This window comes from Canis lupus, chromosome 24 (assembly GCF_011100685.1).
Source record: "Canis lupus familiaris isolate Mischka breed German Shepherd chromosome 24, alternate assembly UU_Cfam_GSD_1.0, whole genome shotgun sequence".
NCBI classification, from domain to species: Eukaryota; Metazoa; Chordata; class Mammalia; order Carnivora; family Canidae; genus Canis; species Canis lupus.
The window spans coordinates 47,518,794-47,538,518 of NC_049245.1; the positions used below are offsets into that span (position 1 = coordinate 47,518,794).

At 55.0% G+C, this 19,725-nt stretch overlaps 1 protein-coding gene and 1 long non-coding RNA gene across 2 annotated transcripts in view; one reads left to right on the forward strand and one right to left on the reverse strand.

Annotated features, from left to right (window-relative positions):
* Positions 1 to 15,674, reverse strand: TCFL5 (transcription factor like 5). The gene is given in 7 exon segments (XM_038572823.1): positions 1 to 752; positions 9,509 to 9,650; positions 11,515 to 11,761; positions 13,432 to 13,594; positions 13,852 to 14,038; positions 14,949 to 14,968; positions 14,970 to 15,674. Coding segments are annotated over 7 exon segments (1,587 nt in total). The 3' UTR covers positions 1 to 629.
* LOC119877492 overlaps positions 15,477 to 19,725 on the forward strand; it is a 14,613-nt gene continuing 10,364 nt past the window's right edge. Inside the window, exon 1 of the long non-coding RNA XR_005378116.1 lies at positions 15,477 to 15,566. This is a non-coding gene — a long non-coding RNA (uncharacterized LOC119877492). The remainder of the gene's footprint in view (positions 15,567 to 19,725) is intronic.

Here is a 19,725-nt window from a genome sequence, read left to right on the forward strand (position 1 = left end):
TCAGTTCCAAACACTACAGTTTATTACACAGAAAGTAATGACAATACGAAATGAGGGCGCTGAAGTAATCCACTGTGACAGTATTTCATTTCTGGACAAAGTGCCTTCAAAGGGAGTCTCTGGAAAAGGTCCAGCGGGAAGGCTGGACAGGGACCAAGTTCCGCAAACGCGGCCCCGGGCGACTCAAGTCAGCACAGGGGGGGGAAACAAAGGAGCAAAATTTCCAAACTACTTCTAATCAAGAACAATTTAACTTGTTCCAATTGCTAAGTGGGCATATTTAAAATGTAAATAAAATAAGTAAAAAGCGGTATACCTTGGAAGACTAAGGAAATTACAAAGGATGTTAATTTTTGAAGTTATCATGTTAAGAAAACATGATGGAATCAGGCAGATAATTGAAAAGTTTCTTGCTAATTGTCAACATGTCTTCATCCCCAAATGGTCTAAGAGGACACGAATGGCTAAGTATTTTGTTCTAGACAAACATCTTTACGAAACGTCCCCACCGGAGGCCCCTCAACTCGACTCACGTGCCCCAGAGCCCGACGGCCGGGCTCCAGGGCTGCGCGGACGCGCGGGGTCCCGGGCTGCAGCCGCCACTGCCGGGAACTAGCGGTCCCTTCCGGTCACTTGACGTCCATGGCCGGGCTGCTCTGTAGGCTCTCCTGTGCGGGACGCGCCACCAAGGAGTCCGGTCTGGTCAACTTGAGCCTTCTGCCAGTTTTACCGCAAAACACACTCTCGAATTCCTGAAGTTGAGAAACAACCATTAATGCCCTAAATTCACAGACCTGGAAACCATCTAAGAAACACAAAAGGCCGGGGGGGGGGGGGGGGGGATGCCTGGCTGGCTCAGTCAGTGGAGACGTGCGGCTCTGAACCTTAGGTCATGACTTCGAGCCCCATGCTGGGTATAGAGCACTTAAAATGAATAAAAATTTTAAAAACTAAAAATATACAACAGGCTGAAATTAGGAGCTAAACTACTTTATGTAAAGGTGTCATCCAGGAACTCATATCTCATAAGGGGTGTATGTGATAAAATCAAGAATTCAAACATCTTTCTCACATTTACACATATTGTTAATTTTCTAATGGATTCCCATAATGCCTGTCCATATCATAAAGCCAAGCCTTCTTTATTTAAAAACAAGCAGTCATACTTGTTTTTTTAAAGATTTTATTTATTCATAAGAGACACAGAGAGAGGGGGGGGGGGGCAGGGACACAGGCAGAGGGAGAAGCAGGCTCCATGCAGGGAGCCCAATGTGGGGCTCAATCCCGGGACCCCAGGATCACGACCTGAGCCGAAGGCAGATGCTCAACCACTGAACCACCCAGGGGTCCCATATTTTTTTAATGTAGTAAGGTCTACATACTACTTTACCGTTTTAACCACGTCTGAGTGTTGGGTGGGCTGCATCCAGCCCGTGCACAGTTGCACAGCAGCACTACCATCCGTCTCCAGAACTTTCCATCACCCCACAGACACCATGCCCACCACGTACCCCACGCACACCGGGGAGTGCTCCGTGGCAGGCCTGGCGTCAGGGGCCGGCTCTGTAAGACTCAGCTGGCTCGGGGAGCCTGGCAGGGCCGCCCTTGCTCCCGCAGCTCTGCCCCAGCTTCAACGGCGGGGTCGGGCTGGGCCATCCTGAGCACGCGGGGCAGCCCCAAGCTCAGGAGAGCAGCCAAGTGCAAGCAGCAGCCTGAGCTCTGAGCTCCTTGGCCTCTGCCTGCAAAACAAAGATCAGAGGTCTGCAAGATGCGTAAGCTGGGAAACCCTAGGACATCAATGAAGGGTGGGGGAGAAAGAAAGGGAGCCATCGTGAGGAGACCAAGGTCTGGCTGAGATCTGGGGAGCTGCTTTACAACGTCCCGCGCACTGGAACTAGAGGGTGTTGTGCTGAGCGAGGGAAAGCCAATCAGAAACACAGGAGCTCACTCACATGCGGAATTTAAGAAACAAAACAGGATCGAGGTGGAAGGGAGGAGAAAATAAAGAGGCCAAGCTCTAGGGAACAAACTGAGGGCCGCTGGGGGGCAGGGAGGGGGCAACGGGGGAGGGGCACGGGGGCCGCGGGGTCTTGAGCCCTGGGTGTGACAAGCAACTGATGAATCATTGAGCTCCACCTCTGACACCAATAATACATTATATGTTAATTAATTGAATTAAAAAAAAAAACCTCCAGCGAGGGTGGCAGGACGAGGGTGCAGGCAGGCGTCCCAGTGTCTGCGGCAGACCTCCCGGAACACCCCCTTACCTGGGCCTGGATAAATTTCCCAAAGTTTTTTTAAAACACCACATTCTTCTACAACTAAATTTATGTTTATAGATTTTTCTGTTACGGTACAAAATATGCCACATGAAACTTTCCATTTTAGCCACTGCAGGTGGTTTTCTCCAGGGGCGTTAACTACCTTCACCATATTGTGTGACCACAACTTCAGACGTCGTCATCCCCCAGACACTCCGTCCTCATGGAGCACTGACCCCCGCCCGCCCCCCACCCCGCATCCCACTTTCCGTCCCTAGGAATTGGACACAGAAGTGGACTCATTTAGCATCTGTCCTTTTGTGACGGTTTCCTTGGCTCACAAGAGCGTCCTCTGGTCCACACACTGCGGCAGGCACCGGAGCGCTTCCCTGGCCGAAGCCTACGCCGCGCGCACACACGTTACTTATCCCCTCCTCTGCTGACGGTCACTCGGGCGCTCCCACATCTTGGCCACTGTGAATAGCGCTGTTGAGAACAAAGTGTCCATCTGGGTCCCCGCTTTCAGTCCTTCTGGGCACCTACTCGCGAGTGGAACTGCTGGGTCACGTGGTAATTCTAATTTTTTGCAAACTATCACACGACTTTCCTCCGCCGCCACGTTACATTCCCAGACTTGCTCTTGCCATTTGTCACAGCCACACCTGGCGTCTCAGCTGTGACGTGTATGAAGGGGCACATCCACTTGGCTGGCATCTCCCTGATGAACGGAGGTGCTGGGCATCTGTTCCTGGACCTGTTGGCCATTTGTTTATCTTCTTTGGAAAAAAGTATTCAAGTCCTTTGCCTGTTTTGAATCGTGCTGCCTGCCTGTTGCTGCGCTGTAATGGGCTTATACTGGCTTCGTGTCCGGGGGAAGCAGAAGTACTCTGCTGCGCCAGGAAACCCGCGAACCTCCTGGATGGCTGGACATGTGCCTGTCCGCTGTCAAAGTGGCGTCTGCCCGACGCCACCTGCCATCGGCAACTACCACCTGCGCTCAGGAGCTATGCCTGCACGTATCTCTAATTCTCTTCCCAAACTTTAAACGGTTTTAGGGTCTCCATGCAGCTGAAGATGAACCACACTTTGACCATTTCCTATATGGAAATGACACTCAAAGCCCAAATATAAAATATTTGCCTATATTTGAGAAGGTACAATTTACCTTCGGGAATTACACAAAAGTCACAAGGAGGGAAACCATCATTTCTGACGTAAGAAAGGACTCCAGAGAGATCCCGAACGACGTGCACACGGTGAGGCCGGCGCTGGGCGTCCCCCTGCGGTGAGCACTTCGCCAGCAGCAGGGAAGCCACCGTGTGGTCTGGGTTCTCCAGGGACCCGCCACCTCCTGGACGGGGCCGAGGAAGCCGGCAGCTGCTGTCCTTCTCCCTCCACCAGCATCTGTTTCAGTGAAATGATAGACTTGCGAGGGAGTCTTAAAACGAATCAGAACACCCTGTGGTGGTGTCCGGCCAAAGCCGACATTCGCCTCAGATCTGTGGGGAGGAGAATGCCAAATAGAAAGTGGCTTCCTTGGGGCGGCTGCCTGGCTCAGTAGGAAGAGCGGGAGATGCTGACCTTGGAGTCGTGAGCTCAGGCCCCACGTTGGGTATGGAGAGGACATAACTAAAAGTAAACTAAAGAAAATGAGGTGGATACATATATTTCTAAAGATCTTACTTATTTGAGTGAGTGAGTGAGAGAGCATGAACGAGGGGAGGGGCAGCGGGAGAAGCAGGGAGCCCCATGTGGGCTCATGACCTGAGCTGAAGGTAGGCGCTTCACCCACTGAGCACCCCCGGCGCCCCAGAAAGTGTACTTCTTGGAAGGAGAGAGTGGGGGCTCTAATCCCACGTGGAAGAGCTGCGCCAGGAAGGGGGGAGGCGGAGGACAGCAGGCGGACACACGCACCTGACGGGGCTGCCCCAGCTGGGCAAGCGGTCGGGGCCAGGCCGTGCCTCTTGGAGCCGGCCTGCCAGGCAAGAGGAGGAGAGCAAAGTGTCTCAATCGCCAGCATCATCTCACCCTAACACAATTCACCAGCGAAGAACACGCATTCTTTTCAAATAAACACGGAACTTTTAATAATTGACCACAGAAGAGGTCACGATGGGAGTCTCCACAAACTTTCAAAAGCCATTTCTTTATACAGACCATCCTCACTGATGACATCATAAAAAATGTGAAAAACAGACCAAAAGCTTTTATACCCAAGATATCAGAAAGAATAAACCTTAAAAAAAAAAATAAAGAAGGTAACTAAGATTTTAAAACAACATAAAAGCAGATTATGGTAGAAAAAACCCTAGCACTGCCTCGGCCCGCTCCCCGAGGCCAGGACACGCGAGGCCTCGGGAAGGATGAAGGCCTAGAGAGGACGGAGCGGCTCCAGCACCAGCAGAGCCCGTGCGCTGGCCGCGGCCGCCGCAGGGAGCTTCTCCTCCCGCCGTGCCCACCCCACAGGCCACCGTCCCACCTTCAGGAGCCAGCGAGGGGGGGTCTCTTGTGCAGGCGTGGGGCACCTCTCAATACGGGACCGGCGGGCCCTGCACGCCAACTGGACGCCGTCAGTCCCTCGGCCGCGCCCCCCAGGACTGTGGACTGATTTGGGGCCGAGAACCCCTGGGGCCAGGAGTTCTCACAGCCTCACAGCACAGAGTGCAGGCCGTGAAGGGAACGTGGGCCAAGGGCCGGCGGCTTCAGGGGGGACAGGAGCGAGGGGCGGCCCCCAGCCCTGCCGAGCTCCACGACCCAGCAGAATCGGGGATTCTGGACTGGATCCCGACGGGGAAAGTCATAGAGGACATTACTGGGCCAATAGGCAAAATCTAAATGCTGACCCCGAGCCGGACGACCACATGAAAGCAAGGTTAAATTTCCTGATTTTAGCACGTAAGAAGATAACGTATCTCCCTGTAAGATAAACACGAATATTTACGGATCTTCGATTCACTGTTAAATGGTTCAAAAAATATATGAGAGATGAAGCATGACACAACAAATGGGTTAAAATGTCAATACCTGGTGACTTGGGGTGAGTCTGGGGGGACACAGAGCTCCTCATACCATTCTAATTTTTCTAAGTTTCAAATTCTATCAAAATTTCCCATAGAACACAAGTCATCTAAATTCAGAAATCTGGGGCACCTGGGCGGCTCAGTGGTTGAGCGCCTGCCTTCAGCTCAGGACGTGACCCCGGGGCCTGGGATGGAGTCCCATGTTGGGATCCCTGCATGGAGCCTGCTTCTCCCTCTGCCTGTGTCTCTCAGGGATGAATGAATAAATAAATACATTAAATAAATAAATAAAATACAAAGATTTTCTAGGAGACGCCTGCAGACACTGGTGCCTATAACGACTGTGAAATTATGCAGCAAACGTGAGTGCGTGAGGGGAAAACGGTTGGCCCAGGGGTCAGGTGGGGGCATCAGGTACCATCGTGCTCTATGTCTGTTCCTTAGGAAAAGAACACAAAGTGACCTGAAACTAACAGAACACTGTACGATAATGACACTGGAACTAAAATGGAATTAAAAAAAAAAAAAAAAAAAGACAAGATAAAGAGCACCAAGGGGACCAGCCATTGGCTGACAATGACCAGACCCCTCTACTGATGGCCTTCTGGACATCACTTGACACCTGCTGGGCACTGAAACTGCAGCACGTCTGAGACAGAGGCTGGACCCCCCCTGTGAACCCCATGTCCCCCGTGCGGTCAGCACCATCCACCCAGCTGGGCGAGCCAGGTCCCTGTCCCCCGTCCTGCCCTCCCGCTGCCTACTGCCCCTGGCCAGCCCCGGTTTCGCCTCTACGCCTGCCCACCTCAACCTCTACTTCCAGGGTGACCTTGGAAAACATCAATCAGACGGTACCTGTGGAGACAGCACAACAGGCCTCCCTGGAGACGGGGTCGGGCCACCTCGGGGGCTTGCGAGCTGCAGCCGAGCGACACAGGCAGAAAGACTTACGTGGCGAGGGGGGCCGCCGCCACAGCTCCCTGCCCCAGCAACACTGCACTGGCCACAGCCTGCGCTAGTGGAAAACCACCACAACCACCAAAACCCCCTTCTCCAGCAGACTTCCGTCCAAAACAACCGCCCTGATTCCTCCCTAAAACCTAAGAAAGCTGGCCTTCCCTGTCTCTTGGGGCTTGCATGTGTACACTCCAGCTTGGGTATCCTGAATTGCAGTTCCTGTATTCCCCAATAAACTCATTTTGCTAGTAAAATCACTGACTTTTATTTTATTTTTTTAAGATTGCATTTATTTTTTATTCATGACAGAGAGAGAGAGAGAGAGAGGGGCAGAGACACAGGCAGAGGGAGGAGCAGGCTCCATGCAAGGAGCCGGATGTGGGACTTGATCCCGGGACTCCAGGATCACACCCTGGGCCAAAGGCAGGCATCACTGGCTATTTTAAGGTTGACATGCCACTGCTACCTAAAACCCTCCAGAGCCCTCGACATCCAACCTAAGGAGCCCCCTCTGCAGGCAGGGCCCGCAGAGCAGCTCTCCTCCTCGGGACAGGACGGAGACACCTGAGCACCAACCACGTCACCAGCACTGTCTCGGTCTCATTCAAAGGATGATCCCCAGCATCTCGAACATAATAAGCCTGGGTAGAGTGATCTGTGGAATGAAAATATATACTAAAACGATTTAGGAAAATCGTTTAAAACACTCACATAGGTGCGCCTGGGTGGCTCAGTGGGTGAAGCATCTGTCTTTGGATCAGGTCATCGTCTCAGGGTCCTGGGATCAAGTCCAGCGTCGGGCTCCCTGCTCAGTGGGGAGTGTGCTTCTCCCTCCTGCACCCCCACCCCCGCTCACTCTCTCACAAATAAATAAATAAAATATAAACAAATAACAAAATTCTCATGTGTCTTATCTGTAAAAACACAACTACACAAATCAGAGAGACCAGTTACTAAGAAAATAGCCATAGACCCTGCTTGGGGAGTTATGTGCTAATCCCAACAACATGTCCCCGACATCTACTGCAGCCTGTTTCTTTCTCTCTTTTTTTTTTAAAGATTTATTTATTTATTTATGATAGACATAGAAAAAGAGAGAGAGAGAGGCAGAGACACAGGAGGAGGGAGAAGCAGGCTCCATGCAGGGAGCCCGACGTGGGACTCGATCCCAGGACTCTAGGATCGCGCCCTGGGCCAAAGGCAGGCGCTAAACCTCTGAGCCCCCCAGGGATTCCTGCAGCCTGTTTCTTGACACCTCCTAACTCTGATCCAGAAACAATCTACACATTCAATGTAATTAAGCTTCAGAAATACCCAGGAAACATAACACATATGGAATACAAAATATAGTACCCATAAGTTTTAGCTTCTTTAACCTCTGAATATATACAAAGACAGTTAACAAATTTTTTGTTGTAAGCACCTTCATCATGAATGAATTATATCAATAATTCACTATTAATAGGTACACAAAGCTAAACGTTAAGTCGTTTTCAAAAACATAAAAGCTTTTCTCCAAAGAAGACACCCAGGTGGGGAACAGGCACACAAAAAGATGCTCCACATCCCTCGGCATCAGGGAAACGCAAGTCAAAACCACCATGAGATCCCGCCTCCCACCTATCAGAATAGGTAAAGTTAACACGTTAGGAAACAACAGATGTTGGTGAGGATTTAGAGAAAGGGGAGCCCTCTCACGCTGCTGGTGGGGATGCGGGCTGGTGCAGACGCTCTGGAGATCAGCGTGGAGGGTCCTCAAAGAGTTACAAACAGAGCCACCCTACGACCCAGCAATGGCACTACTGGGTATTTACCCCAAAGGGTACAAAAATGCAGATTAGAAGGGGCTCCTGTATCCCAACGTTTACAGCAGCAATGCCCACAGCCAAACTGTGGAAAGACAAAGACAATTAAATACATTATCTCACTCATACGTGGAATTTAAACAAACAAAACAGATGAGCAAAGGGAAAAAAGAAAGACAAAGCAAGAAACAGAATCTTAACCCTAGTGAACACACGGAAGGTCACCAGAGGGCAGGGCTGGGGGCTGAAGGAGCGCACCTGTTGTGATGAGCACCAGGTGAGGTATGGAAGTGCGGGGCCACTGTATTGTACCCCTGAAACTAATATTACGCTGTATTAAATGGCTGGAGTTAAGATTTAAAAAGCGATAAAAATATACATAAAAGCTTTATTTTGATTAAACTTAACAGTCTGCCTCTAACAAATAACATCAAAGAGTACCTGTATGATAAACATAAATGATCTAATCAGGAGGAATGTGACACAAATGTCACTCAATCGCGATCACACGTACAATGAAACCCCACAGCTCACGTACCGTGAGGACCACGCGGAGTCAGAGGGGGCAACAGAAACACAGACCCCCGCCAGGATCTGGACACAGCAGGCTCTTTTTAAAAGGCTCCCATGAGTGTGCACCCACCTCAGCTCGGTCCCTAACAGATGCTGCGGCCACACAGCGGCTTCGACAGCACCAGAATCAGGGTGCGCTGGTTTCACCTGAGGCCTCATCGGCACTCCCCCTGACCACCAGCACGCCGACGCCGGTACCTGGAGTCGAGGCCCCCCGGGGCAGAGCACTGAAGCCAAGGCAGTGAACGCCTCCGTCCCTCCATCTGAGCCACCAAGGAGGGGGCAGCCGGACTCCCACTCACACCACGTGTTCCGTCCCCCACGAGCCGCACTCACGCGCTGGGATTGCCCCTGGGGCCGAACAGACAGGGTCAGGGCAGTGCCGGCTGCCCGAGGAGCCAGGTGCTCGGGCCCCAAAGCCCCCACGTCATCCCGTCACCCAGCGTGTGAAAGGGTCTCTCTTCTCCGTCTTTGAATGCATTTGAATTTCAGACTGCTTCACGTTTATCTGCCTCTCTCCCTTCCTTAATTCTTAACTATTCTTGTTTTGTCCCTTCACAGAGTTCTCAGAGGCTGAAAATGTCATCACCCCTGAAGCCCCTTCAAGCCCCATACAAGCTGCTGCATACGGCAGGTGCTCAACGTGTTATCTGACGACTGCTACCAGTCACTTGGTGAGTCACTTGGTGAGTGAACCAACCCAGGCTGTGATTATTACTGTGGTAAATGGTGAGTTACCACATTAACGAGCGGAGCTCGTTCCCAGTGAACTCAGTATCTGACGCTGGATTCCAGGGAACAAAGGACACTCTGGGATACCTTAGGGAAAAAACGATAAATAAGATCACTGAAAACATTCGTAAAATTCTGATAATCTGCCCTGAACACTGACCTTTTTCAGAGAATCTCCATGTCTTTCCTGAATGTACTTTAGAAACGCTGTGGTCCACTGCAGGGTGGTCGCCTTATCCGTCTCCGCGTTGCAGAACGGGACTAAAAGGTTCAGCTCATCACAGCAAATGCGGATTCTGCGCCTACAGTCAAAACCCAAAGTAATCAAGCTGAGAAGTGGAAGCAAACGTCTCCCGGCCTGGCACCGGGGCTCGGGGACCGCGCTCCGCTGGTACCGCAGGGCCGTCCTGCTGCAGGCTCCTCCCCACAGACTTCTCATGGGCCAGGAGCAAGGGCCAGGTTCAAGTCTCTAGACCAGGGATGGAGCCAAACCCCCAAAACTGGAAGCAAAATTCTGTGTGTGCTTTTTCTGGGTAGATGTTTTTTCACTCAAAAGTTACCACCCCACTCTCCATGTGCCAAGGAACTCACCCACAGCTAGAGGTCAAGCTCTGATCTCCAAGGGGGTCCCGGTTCAAAAAAGGATCACAGACTACCAGCCTGCTAACGTCCTGAAACCCCGTCTCTTTAGAGGTAATTCTTTTTTAGAGAGATAAGTTAAATCACAAGTTGAGTCTTACGATTAGGCCATTTTAAGTCTCACGGATGATACTCAGTGTAATGCCAGGTCCTAGAGAAGCTGACACGGAGAAGCTTGCGCAGCACGACCCTTGATGCCCACCTTCCCACATGCACACTTGGGCTCTGACGTGGCAACCTCATAAGGCCAACACGACAGCTGGCATTTTGACGCGTTCTCGAACTTCTAGACAGAGCCAGACCCTTTTCACACCCATGTGTTTGACTGCAGGACGTAGCTCTACTTTACAGACAAGAGCCGGAGAGGTGGTGAGCCTGCAGTGTGTGAACCTAGGGAATGTCAGGGTGTCCACACACGGTGTAAGGGTCCTACACGTAAGTACTCAGTAAATGTGGATGAAACGCCAGAGTAGGAAAGCTCTTCTTCATTGTTCACACAACATCCTTCAGAGAGACAGAGAGAGAGACAGAGAGAGAGAGACTGTGTGTGTGTGTACAGGTCTAAGAACGATCACTGGCTGGCTAGCTAGCTGGAATATCCCATAAAAAGAAATAAATTGCCTTAGGTCAACCCTGGAGCTTCCAAGTTGAGTATTTGCCTTGCCCCGTGCTATAGAAAGGAAACTGGTCCAAAGTACCCCGCAAATGATTCAGTTAATTAACTTAAAGAAACATCAGGTAAAAACCCACCTGAAACAGAGAAAAATTAACCACCTTTTGGTTCTACATGAAATCTAAATAAATTCTGCAAATAAAACGACCTAAATAACAGTTTTACACCCCTTCTTCCCCAACATTCTTAGAAGAACCAGGCAAAGCCGGTGCCCTGGTGTGCAGCCCAGCTGTCTGCTGGAGGCCCACTCACGAGGCCGGCCCCTGAGGCCTCTGGGAACTGGGATTTCAGGAGGGTTCCCAGCACCATTAGTTAGGTGCCTAACTGTGCTTAAAATGTCTGTACAAACAACAGGGCTCATGCTGAGCGCTGGCTCTCCTTCTGGGGGCCCGGGGTTTGGCGGCTCGCCAGGTAGGGAATGCCTCCATGACCCGCCCCGCCAGGGCAATCTCGGGGCACCGTGTCTCTCGCGAGCGTTCCCAGCTGGCAACATTTTCCCCGGCTCGGGACCCGGTGCTGGGGGAGCGGAGTGCATCTGGGAGTCCCCTGGGAGGGGACACCTGGGAGCTCGCCTCTGGCTCCCTGGACTCCTCCCCAGGCACCTTTGCTAAGTTTGCTGTGTCCTTTCTCTGTAATAATTCAAAGCCGTAAGTCTTCGTAATGAATCCTCAAGCCTAGGGGTGATCCTGGGGACCCCGATCCACCTAGCAAAACAAAGTCAACATTTACTCTGGCCACTCTTCTCCACTTTGCACACATTTTGAAATAGCTAAACTACTGTTCATGACTAACTTGCCGATTACGGCTAGTACCTATAGTAAACTTGCGTGTTGACGAGCAATCACACGCATTACCTTCTATCTCTTTCCATGCGGTTGTGCCTCTCCCTACGCTGCGACCTTCCTCCCTGGGGCCCGCTCTGGGTCTGCTCCCCGAGGTTTGCCTGCGAGGACTCCGCGGGCGGCCAAGCGCCCTGTGTGGCGGTGGAGCCTTCGCCCACGTTCTGAATCTCTCCAAGGGCTCTTCGTTCTACATTTGTGTCCAGCTGACGTATTCTACTCCGATTCCTCTTATTTATGGCTTGCTTACATAGCGCTTCTTCTTTGCAAAAGAAGAAAAAAGTGGTATTTTAATTTTTTATTTAATTTAACTTGTCCCCGTTAATGCTGAACGTATTTTGTGGCATTTTTCAGTCCAAAATAGACACGTGAACAGGCAAGGAACACCCAGAATGGAACGGGAAGAGCTGTACCCACTACAGTAACTGGTGCAAGCAAGCAGTTAGCACAAAGCTCCAAGCTCCAAACCACAACAGTGAACATAAATCTTTAAAACACTGAGTATTATGTACTCAGTACATAACCTTGTCAAAGTCCCTTTTCTCATCAACAGGAGTTAGCTGCCACCTATGAATAGAGAAACCAAGACTTGTTCGATTTTTCTGATGTTCAGAATGGGGAAAAAAAAAACCCAAAAACCGTTCTCCCAAGGATTTTCTTTTATACAATTATTCAAACGTGACAGCCGGTACTCTCCCTGCCATGCTCAGAAGAGGACAAGACCTAAGTGCCTGATGGTTACATGTGCCCTCAGCTGACAAGTGATTCCGCCCACGGGAGGAGGAGTCACACCACAGCTCTTACTCATGCTAGAGGAACACGGCAAATCCCACCACTCGGAGAACCGCCGGCGCCTAACTAGCATGCGCGCTGATGTGCCTTCCCGAGACGCCAAACAAAACCAGAGTCTCTGTGGCAAGAGGCTCCCTACACACAACTCTCAGAACAGGACCTGCAAGGAAGACATGGCGGGGAATTCACAGCGTTGGGAATATTCTGCTCCTGAAGCTGAGGAGTTAGCACATGGTTTATTTTACTATCAGCCTTTCCCTTCGCAAATGATAGCGCATCCTTCTGTGTAAAAAAGTGCTAACGAGGAGAACGTCCCACTGCCTTGAGGAGTGCGGCACTCCATCCCGGCCCTACCCGCATCAGCTCTGGAAAAGCTTAATGTTATTTTGTTAAGCCGAAAAATAACCTGTTTGCAGGAGGAAAGGGTTTATGAGCTCGCTCTCAAGGTGAGCGAAGTCGGCCTTCAGCAGTTAATTTCTACCACTTTCTGAATCACCTTATGGCCTCTCGCTCCCAACTCAATCTGCAGATTGTCTCCTAAAGCTCCTGGTAGACTTCAGCCTCCTGCCTCACTCACGAAATATAAAATATGAAAAAATAAAACAACAACTATTAAGTGCTTTCAGCAACTTGAAGGAAACTGAAAATTCATGTAAGTCCATCATTTTCCTGTTTACAGAGGTTACTGGAAAGAAAAAGCCGCCCCTAAACTCAGTGTTTCCATACTAAGCATAAAAACAATGTCTGAGGGGCGCCTCGGTGGCTCAGTTGGTTGAGCGGCCAAGTCCTAAGTTTTGCTCAGGTCGTGATCTCAGGGTGGGATCCAGCCCCACGTCAGGCTCTATACTCAATGGGGAGTCTGCTGGAGGTTCTCTCTCTCCTCCTCCCCCACTTCCCCCTTCCCCCGCTTGTGTGCTCATTCTCTCTGAAATACATGGATAAATCTTTTAAAACAGTATCAGATGTCTGAAACTCAAAAGAATGTTCAAAAGTGTAATGACTGGGAGAAAGGGGAGGAAGAAGAGTCCCCCAAGTAGAGATACGCTTCCAAGACCACTTCATGTTCGCCCGCGGCCTCTCCCCCTCCCCACCAGGGCCAGGATGCCAGCAGGGCAGTGCTCCCTCTGCTTTATGGCTTACCTCCTACTTTAATCCAAACCTGCTCAGGCAAAGCTTTGTTTCTACTGCCCAAAGTCTGTTTAGTGGATTCAATTTCCTGCTGGTAACAGAAAGAAAATGCTCTAGGCAATCCGATGTCCTGATGCTTGGCAGCTTCGAGTATAGAACATGGGTTACCAGAGCCCTGGAGAAAACGAAGCAACAGGAAGTTTACCATCATGCACACAAATCAAATGCATCTAACCCAGGTTACGTCAAAGGTGTTAACGCAATTCGGGTAACTTCAGGCACATTGAGGATTGTAAGATTTCCCAAACCCCATCGACGCTCTTGATCTTAAAAATTATTAAGCTCGATGAAAGAAAACCAAATCCTTCGGACCTGATGAAAATAAAACCCATTTCGTACAAAAGCGCAGCACGTGACGGGCCTGTCGCTTACCTGCGTCTGTGAGAGGCTCGATCCCCCGGCCGCGGAGCAAGCATTCGCCGTGAACAGAGGGCAGGTAAACTGTAAGGCGGTGGCGGCCGCCGCGGTTTTATTTTTCACCAACGTCGTGCATTTGTTCTGCTGCTGGTGAAGAGGAACGTTCATGAATTCGGAAGGATGTCGGATAAGAGTCACCAAACTGCCAAGACAAAGGGGACCCGGAGACGCGTGAACCACGTGTGGCAGGCCGAGGGTCCCGAACGCTGCGATCACCAGCACTCTCCCGGATAGCACCGGGATTTCTAGGCAGCTCGGACCGAGCAGGATGAGCCCCCTCCTCGTGGAAACCTCTAGAGAACAGTGATCCACCAGCGATGCAGGGGACAAGCTCAAACTTCTTCCTCACAGAGGACCACGGGGCTAGACGTCACCTGACGCCAGTCTCTCTCCATCTCTTTAGGACCTTTCTCCAAAATCTGATGACTAGGGGCAAAATGGGGGAAAACCACAGGGGTGCGAGGCATAGGAAGCCGAGGCGCCACCCCAGCAGGGGCTGCTCCCCTGCAGCAGACGTGTCTGGGACGTGACCAACGGGCTGGCATCCGGGCTACAGGGTGAAGGTGCCTTGTGTCATCCAAGCCTCACAACAGGACACTTTCCTTCCCCCAAGGCTCATCTGTGTGTGGAGCCCCCCTGGCCTGATGGCCTGAGCCAGTGTGTGTGTGTGGGGGGGGGGGGGGGGATACGCTCCTCCTGATATTTAGGTGGATAATTCGGCGCAAAAGCTTCGGGTCCTCAGAGCGCCTGTGCACTCGGGGTGCAGAGCAGAGGGCCCGCCCGGGGTAGGCATCTGCACTCCGTCGGCTCGCGGGCACGTGCACGGGGCACCCCGCGGGGCCTGCCTCCCTGGAGACGCCGGCCAGAGGGGGCTGGGGGCCGCCGCGCACACCCAGGCCCAGCCGGGCACACAGCGGAGGCCGCAGCGGCGGCGGGGGCGGCGCACGGGGTGCACGGGCGGTGCACACCCACCGGCGGGCCCGCCCCGCGCCCCCGCGCCCCCGCGCCCCCCCAGCGCCCGGCCCCCGGGAGGGCGGCGGGGGGACACCCACTTGTTGAGCGCCACGCCAGGGCTCGGGGGGCTCCGCGCCGCGCGGGGCGGGCGGCGGCTCGGCGGGGATGCTGTTGAAGCGGTCCTCCAGGCGGACCCGCACGGCCGACTTGGCCCGCGCCTCGGGCGCGCCCTCCGCGTTCTCCTTGCCGCCGCCGTCGGGCACCTTGGGCCGCGGCGCTCCCGGACCCGGGCCGTCGGCGCCGGGCGTCTTCTCCGCGGGCGCGGGCGCGGGGGCGGCGGGCGCGGCGGGGGCGGCGGGGGCGCCCGCCTCGCTCAGCAGCATCATGCGCAGCTCCTGGAAGTCGACGTGGCCCAGGCAGGGCGCGGCGCCCGCGAAGCCGCCGTCGGCCAGCGCGGGCGGGCACAGCACCGGGTACACGGGCGCCGCGCCCCCGCCCCCCGCCGCCGCCGCCGCCGCCGCCGCGCCCCCCGCCGCCGCCGCCGCGAAGCCGCCCGCCGCCGCCGCCGCCGCCGCCGCGCCCGGGGCCGCCGCCGCCAGGAAGGCCGAGCTGAGGCGCGCGTCGAGCTCGCCGTCGGCCGCCGCCGCCTCCATGTGCGAGTAGAGGATGTGCTGCAGCTGCGTGTACTCCACCTCCGTCATCTCCACCAGGCTCAGGTCGGTGGTCGTGAAGCTCAGCCCCGCCTCGCCCGGCGCCGCGTCCGCGCCCTCGGGGCCCGCCGGCCCGCCCGCCTGCGGCGGCTCCCGCGGCCCGGGGCCCGACATGCCGGCGCCAACGGCGGGGCGCGCGGGGCGGGGCCGGCGGGCACCGGGCCGGCGCGGCCTCGCCGGGCGACGTTGGGGGCGGGAAACCGCTCGGCCCGCAGCGCGCCTGCGCCGCCCCGCCCCGCAACGGAAACCCCACCCCCTGCGTGGCGGCCCCGCCCCCGGCCCCGCCCCCGCCAACCGCCCGGGCCCCGCCCCGCCCCGCCCCTCCCCCGGCCGCGGCCGCCACGGGAGCTGCGCGCGCAGGTGTGGGCGGGGCGGAGCCGGGGTGGGTCGGACAGGGCCGAGATGAGGGAGGCGGGGCAGCGGGCTGCGCGCGCAGGTGTGGGCGGGGCGGGGCGGGGCGAGGGCTGCGCGCGCAGCTCGGGGCGGGGCCGGGCCGGGCGGGAAGGGTGCGCGCGCTCCAGCCCCTCGCAGGTGCGGCCTCGGCTCCGTGCACCTGGGTGACCCCGCGGCCGCGCCTGCTGACAGTCGCTCGCACCTGCGGCCGCCGTGCTCCCCGTGCTCCCGCGCCGCGCCCTCCCTCGGAACAAAGGCGACGTCGTGCCGCGCACGCGGTCTCAACACTGCTTTTTTGCTTTCCTTCGGCCGAAAGCGGCCTCGGCAGGGAGCGGCGCCCTCGGTCCCGGGCGTCGTGCAGCAGGAGCCGGGTCCCAGCTCGGCCCCCCCCGCGGGGCACGGAAGCCTGCGCGGGTGGTTGCGGTGCATCGGCTTGAGAACCGGAATCAGAGAGACACGAGATGCACGGAATGACGTGGGCGAGGCCTGGAGGGTCCCGAGCGTGGCGCCCACGCAGACCCCTCGCGGAGTCATCGGGACCGTGTGGAAAGGCGGATCCTCATCTAGGCCCGGGTGGGACCTGGGAGCCACCGCGTCCCACGGGCCTGGCGCTGGGTCACAGGACCCTCCCCGCAGCCAGATCGCCGAGGGGGTGCAGTGTGGCTTCTCACCCCCGGGAGCAGAGACCCTTGGCACCCACGGCGCTTTTTTATTTCTTGTTTGGGTGGACTTCTTGCAGATGTGAGTCTTCGAGGCTTCTTTTGCTTAGACGTGAAATGTGAGGAGGTCTGGCTTTCCCGGAGTTTGCACCATAAATGTGAACAGAGGACCAAACCTGCTTTTCTTTTTTTTTTTTTTTTTTTTTAATTTTTTTTTTTTTATTTATGATAGTCACAGAGAGAGAGAGAGGCAGAGACACAGGCAGAGGGAGAAGCAGGCTCCATGCACCGGGAGCCGGACGTGGGATTCGATCCCGGGTCTCCAGGATCGCGCCCTGGGCCAAAGGCAGGCGCCAAACCGCTACGCCACCCAGGGATCCCCAAACCTGCTTTTCTAAAGTCCGCGTCACTCCCAGTGGCTCTGCCTGCCTCCCCCCTCCGGAGGCAGCCCTGAGAATCCAGGCCGAGCCTAGGGTGCAGGGGTGAGGAAGGGTCCAGCCGTGGCTACTGTGAGCACAGAGCAGGCTTCTGCCCCAAAAGGGCAGGCAAGAAAACAGTTTGAGAGGGACCGTGAAGAAAGGACTACGGGTCAAGGGAGGGCAGCACGGCACACATGGTCATTATCTACGGGAAGACCCATGGTAGGTCCTAAAGTCAGTTGAGTGGCTCTGGACCCACGGTGAGAACAAGAAGCGCATCCTCTGTGTGAGCCACGCGTCAGGAGAGTAAGCGTCGCGTGTGAAACCGTTCCACCAATATGCATTCTGTGAAACCAGCGTGGCTTGATTTCAAAGCCACGTGAAGATATTACAGGAATATAAAACCATAGAGCAATGTCGGACGTGAACAAACCTGCAAAAATTCTTCATACGATCTTCACAAATTGAATCAATCGAAGAGGATTCTTAAAGAGAATGATGCATTGCAACCAAATAGAACCTATTCCAGTGAGACAACATTTGTTTGCATTTGGAAATCCGCCAGGGCGCCTGGGTGACTTGGTTGGTTGAGCACCTGCCTTTGGCTTGGGTCACGATCCTAGGGTCTGGGATCAAGCCCCACAGTGGGCTCCCTGCCAAGCGGGGAGCCTGCTTCTCCTTCTCCCGCCTCCCTCCCCCTCCCCCCTCCCGCTTGTGCTTGCTCTTTTTGTGTCAAATAAATAAAATATTTTAAAAAGAAAGAAAATCAACCAACATCCTTTACTATGTTAACCGACCGAAACAGGGGGAAAAAGCGTTTGACAGATCTAACATCCATTTCTGATTAAAAAGCAGAACAAAACTCTACAAGCCACGAAGGGAAGGGAACTTCCTGCACGTGGTCCGGGGCATCTCTGAAATAACTGCAGCTAGCACGGTACGTAAGAGGACGAGACTGAATGTCCCGCCCCAGGTTCGGAGAAAGGCAGAGACGTCCCCCGGCACTACTCGTGTTCAGCTTCCTGCTACGGGCTCTGCTCGGCGCGGGAAAGCGAGCGGCGGCGAAGGCGTCCAGCCGGAGGTGTAGCTGGCTCCTTGCAGACGACGTGATGGGCTCTGTAGGAAGCCTACAGAATCCTTGGGAAGAGCTGCCGAGGGACTTCACCGAGGTCACGGACTAGAACACCGTTCAGAGCTCACTGTGGCCCAAAGCCAGCAACGAACCTGCGCACGCGGCGGCTAAAATCGACGCCCTTTGTAATCGCTGAAAAATATATCCTTGCGTGTAAATTTAACAAGACGCGCGCAGGGTGTGTGTGTTGGGTCGCGTGCTGGGTGTTTTCCTTAAAACTCCTCTGTGCTCTGTGTGTTCATCCCTCTCTCCCCTGCCGCCCTGGGAGCCACGGATCTTCCTGTGTCCATAATTTTACCTCTTCCAGAACGTCGTGTAGTTGGCATCATGCAGTGTGCAGCCTTTTCGGATTGGCTTCTTTCACTTCGTGATGTGCGTGGAGGGCTCCTCCGTGTCTCTCGTGGCCTGACAGCTCGTTCCTCCTTAGCCTGAGCAACACCCCCCCGCCTGGACAGTCCGCAGTTCACGCAGCCGTCCCCCACTGGAGGGCTCTTGGTTGCTTCTGAGCCCTGGCAGTCATGAATAAAGCTGCCATCAACACCCGCGGGCAGGGTTTTGTGTGGACCGGAGTCTCCTACTTCTTTGGATAAATGCCAACAAGAGCGGCTGTGGACCGTGTGATAAGAGTTTTGTAAGAAACCTGCAGCCCGTCTCCCAGAGCGTTCCCGCCGGCCACGGGTGACATCGCCTGCTGCTCCGCACCCTCGCCACCCCTTGGTGTCATGTTCTGGCTTTTGACGGTTCTGATGGGCGCACGTGACGGCCTTTTGCAGACTGGGTCACGGTGCCAGCTGGGCAGCCTCACCTTGCAGGCCCTCACCTTGCAGTGACTTCCAGGAAATGGCGTATGTGCTAAGTGGGCAACCGGCTTATGCAGCTCCCCGTGCGCAGCCGGGGTTCACGGATCTGGGAATCAAGGGGTGGAAGTGCGCTGGCTCCTCTCACCGTTAGCGCCTCTGAGCCACGAGCGGGATCTTGGCTGCCTGTTCCTGCAACTTCCAGTTCTAGAAGACACAGTCCGAGGGGGAGAGAGCCTCGTCCAGAGGACGCAGCGGTGGTCTCGGGCACGGAGCGCGGGCCAGGTGGTGAAGAAGGCCCCGCGGCCAGATGCGGCCAGATGCGGGACGAGGACCACGCAGACTTGGGAGACACATCTGCGCGCGCTGTGTCCTTCTGCGCTCTTGGCCTCTGGCGTCTGACATCAGCAGTGTGGACAGCGGCGGGCCTTGCCCCGCCCAACGGGGGGGCCCCCCCGACCCCCGCCCAGACTCCCCGCTGCCCCTTGGGGCAGCCCCCCTGACCCCACCCCGTTTCCTGCCCCCTGAGTTGGATCCCACCTGTGTGTCACATGATGGGTCTGCCTTCTTCCCCTTACTTGGCGCATTGAGGTGCCCGCACGACTCTGGGTGCCCCTGCGGGGACAGAGGGGACTCGCGAGGCCCCGCATGGGCACCGGAGAGGGCTGCTTACCGACCGTCATGCGGGAGCATCCTCCTCTGTTTCGGGCCACTTCCCACCCCTTGGAGCCTGGTGACTCCCCGGGGCCCCCACAGACTTTCCTC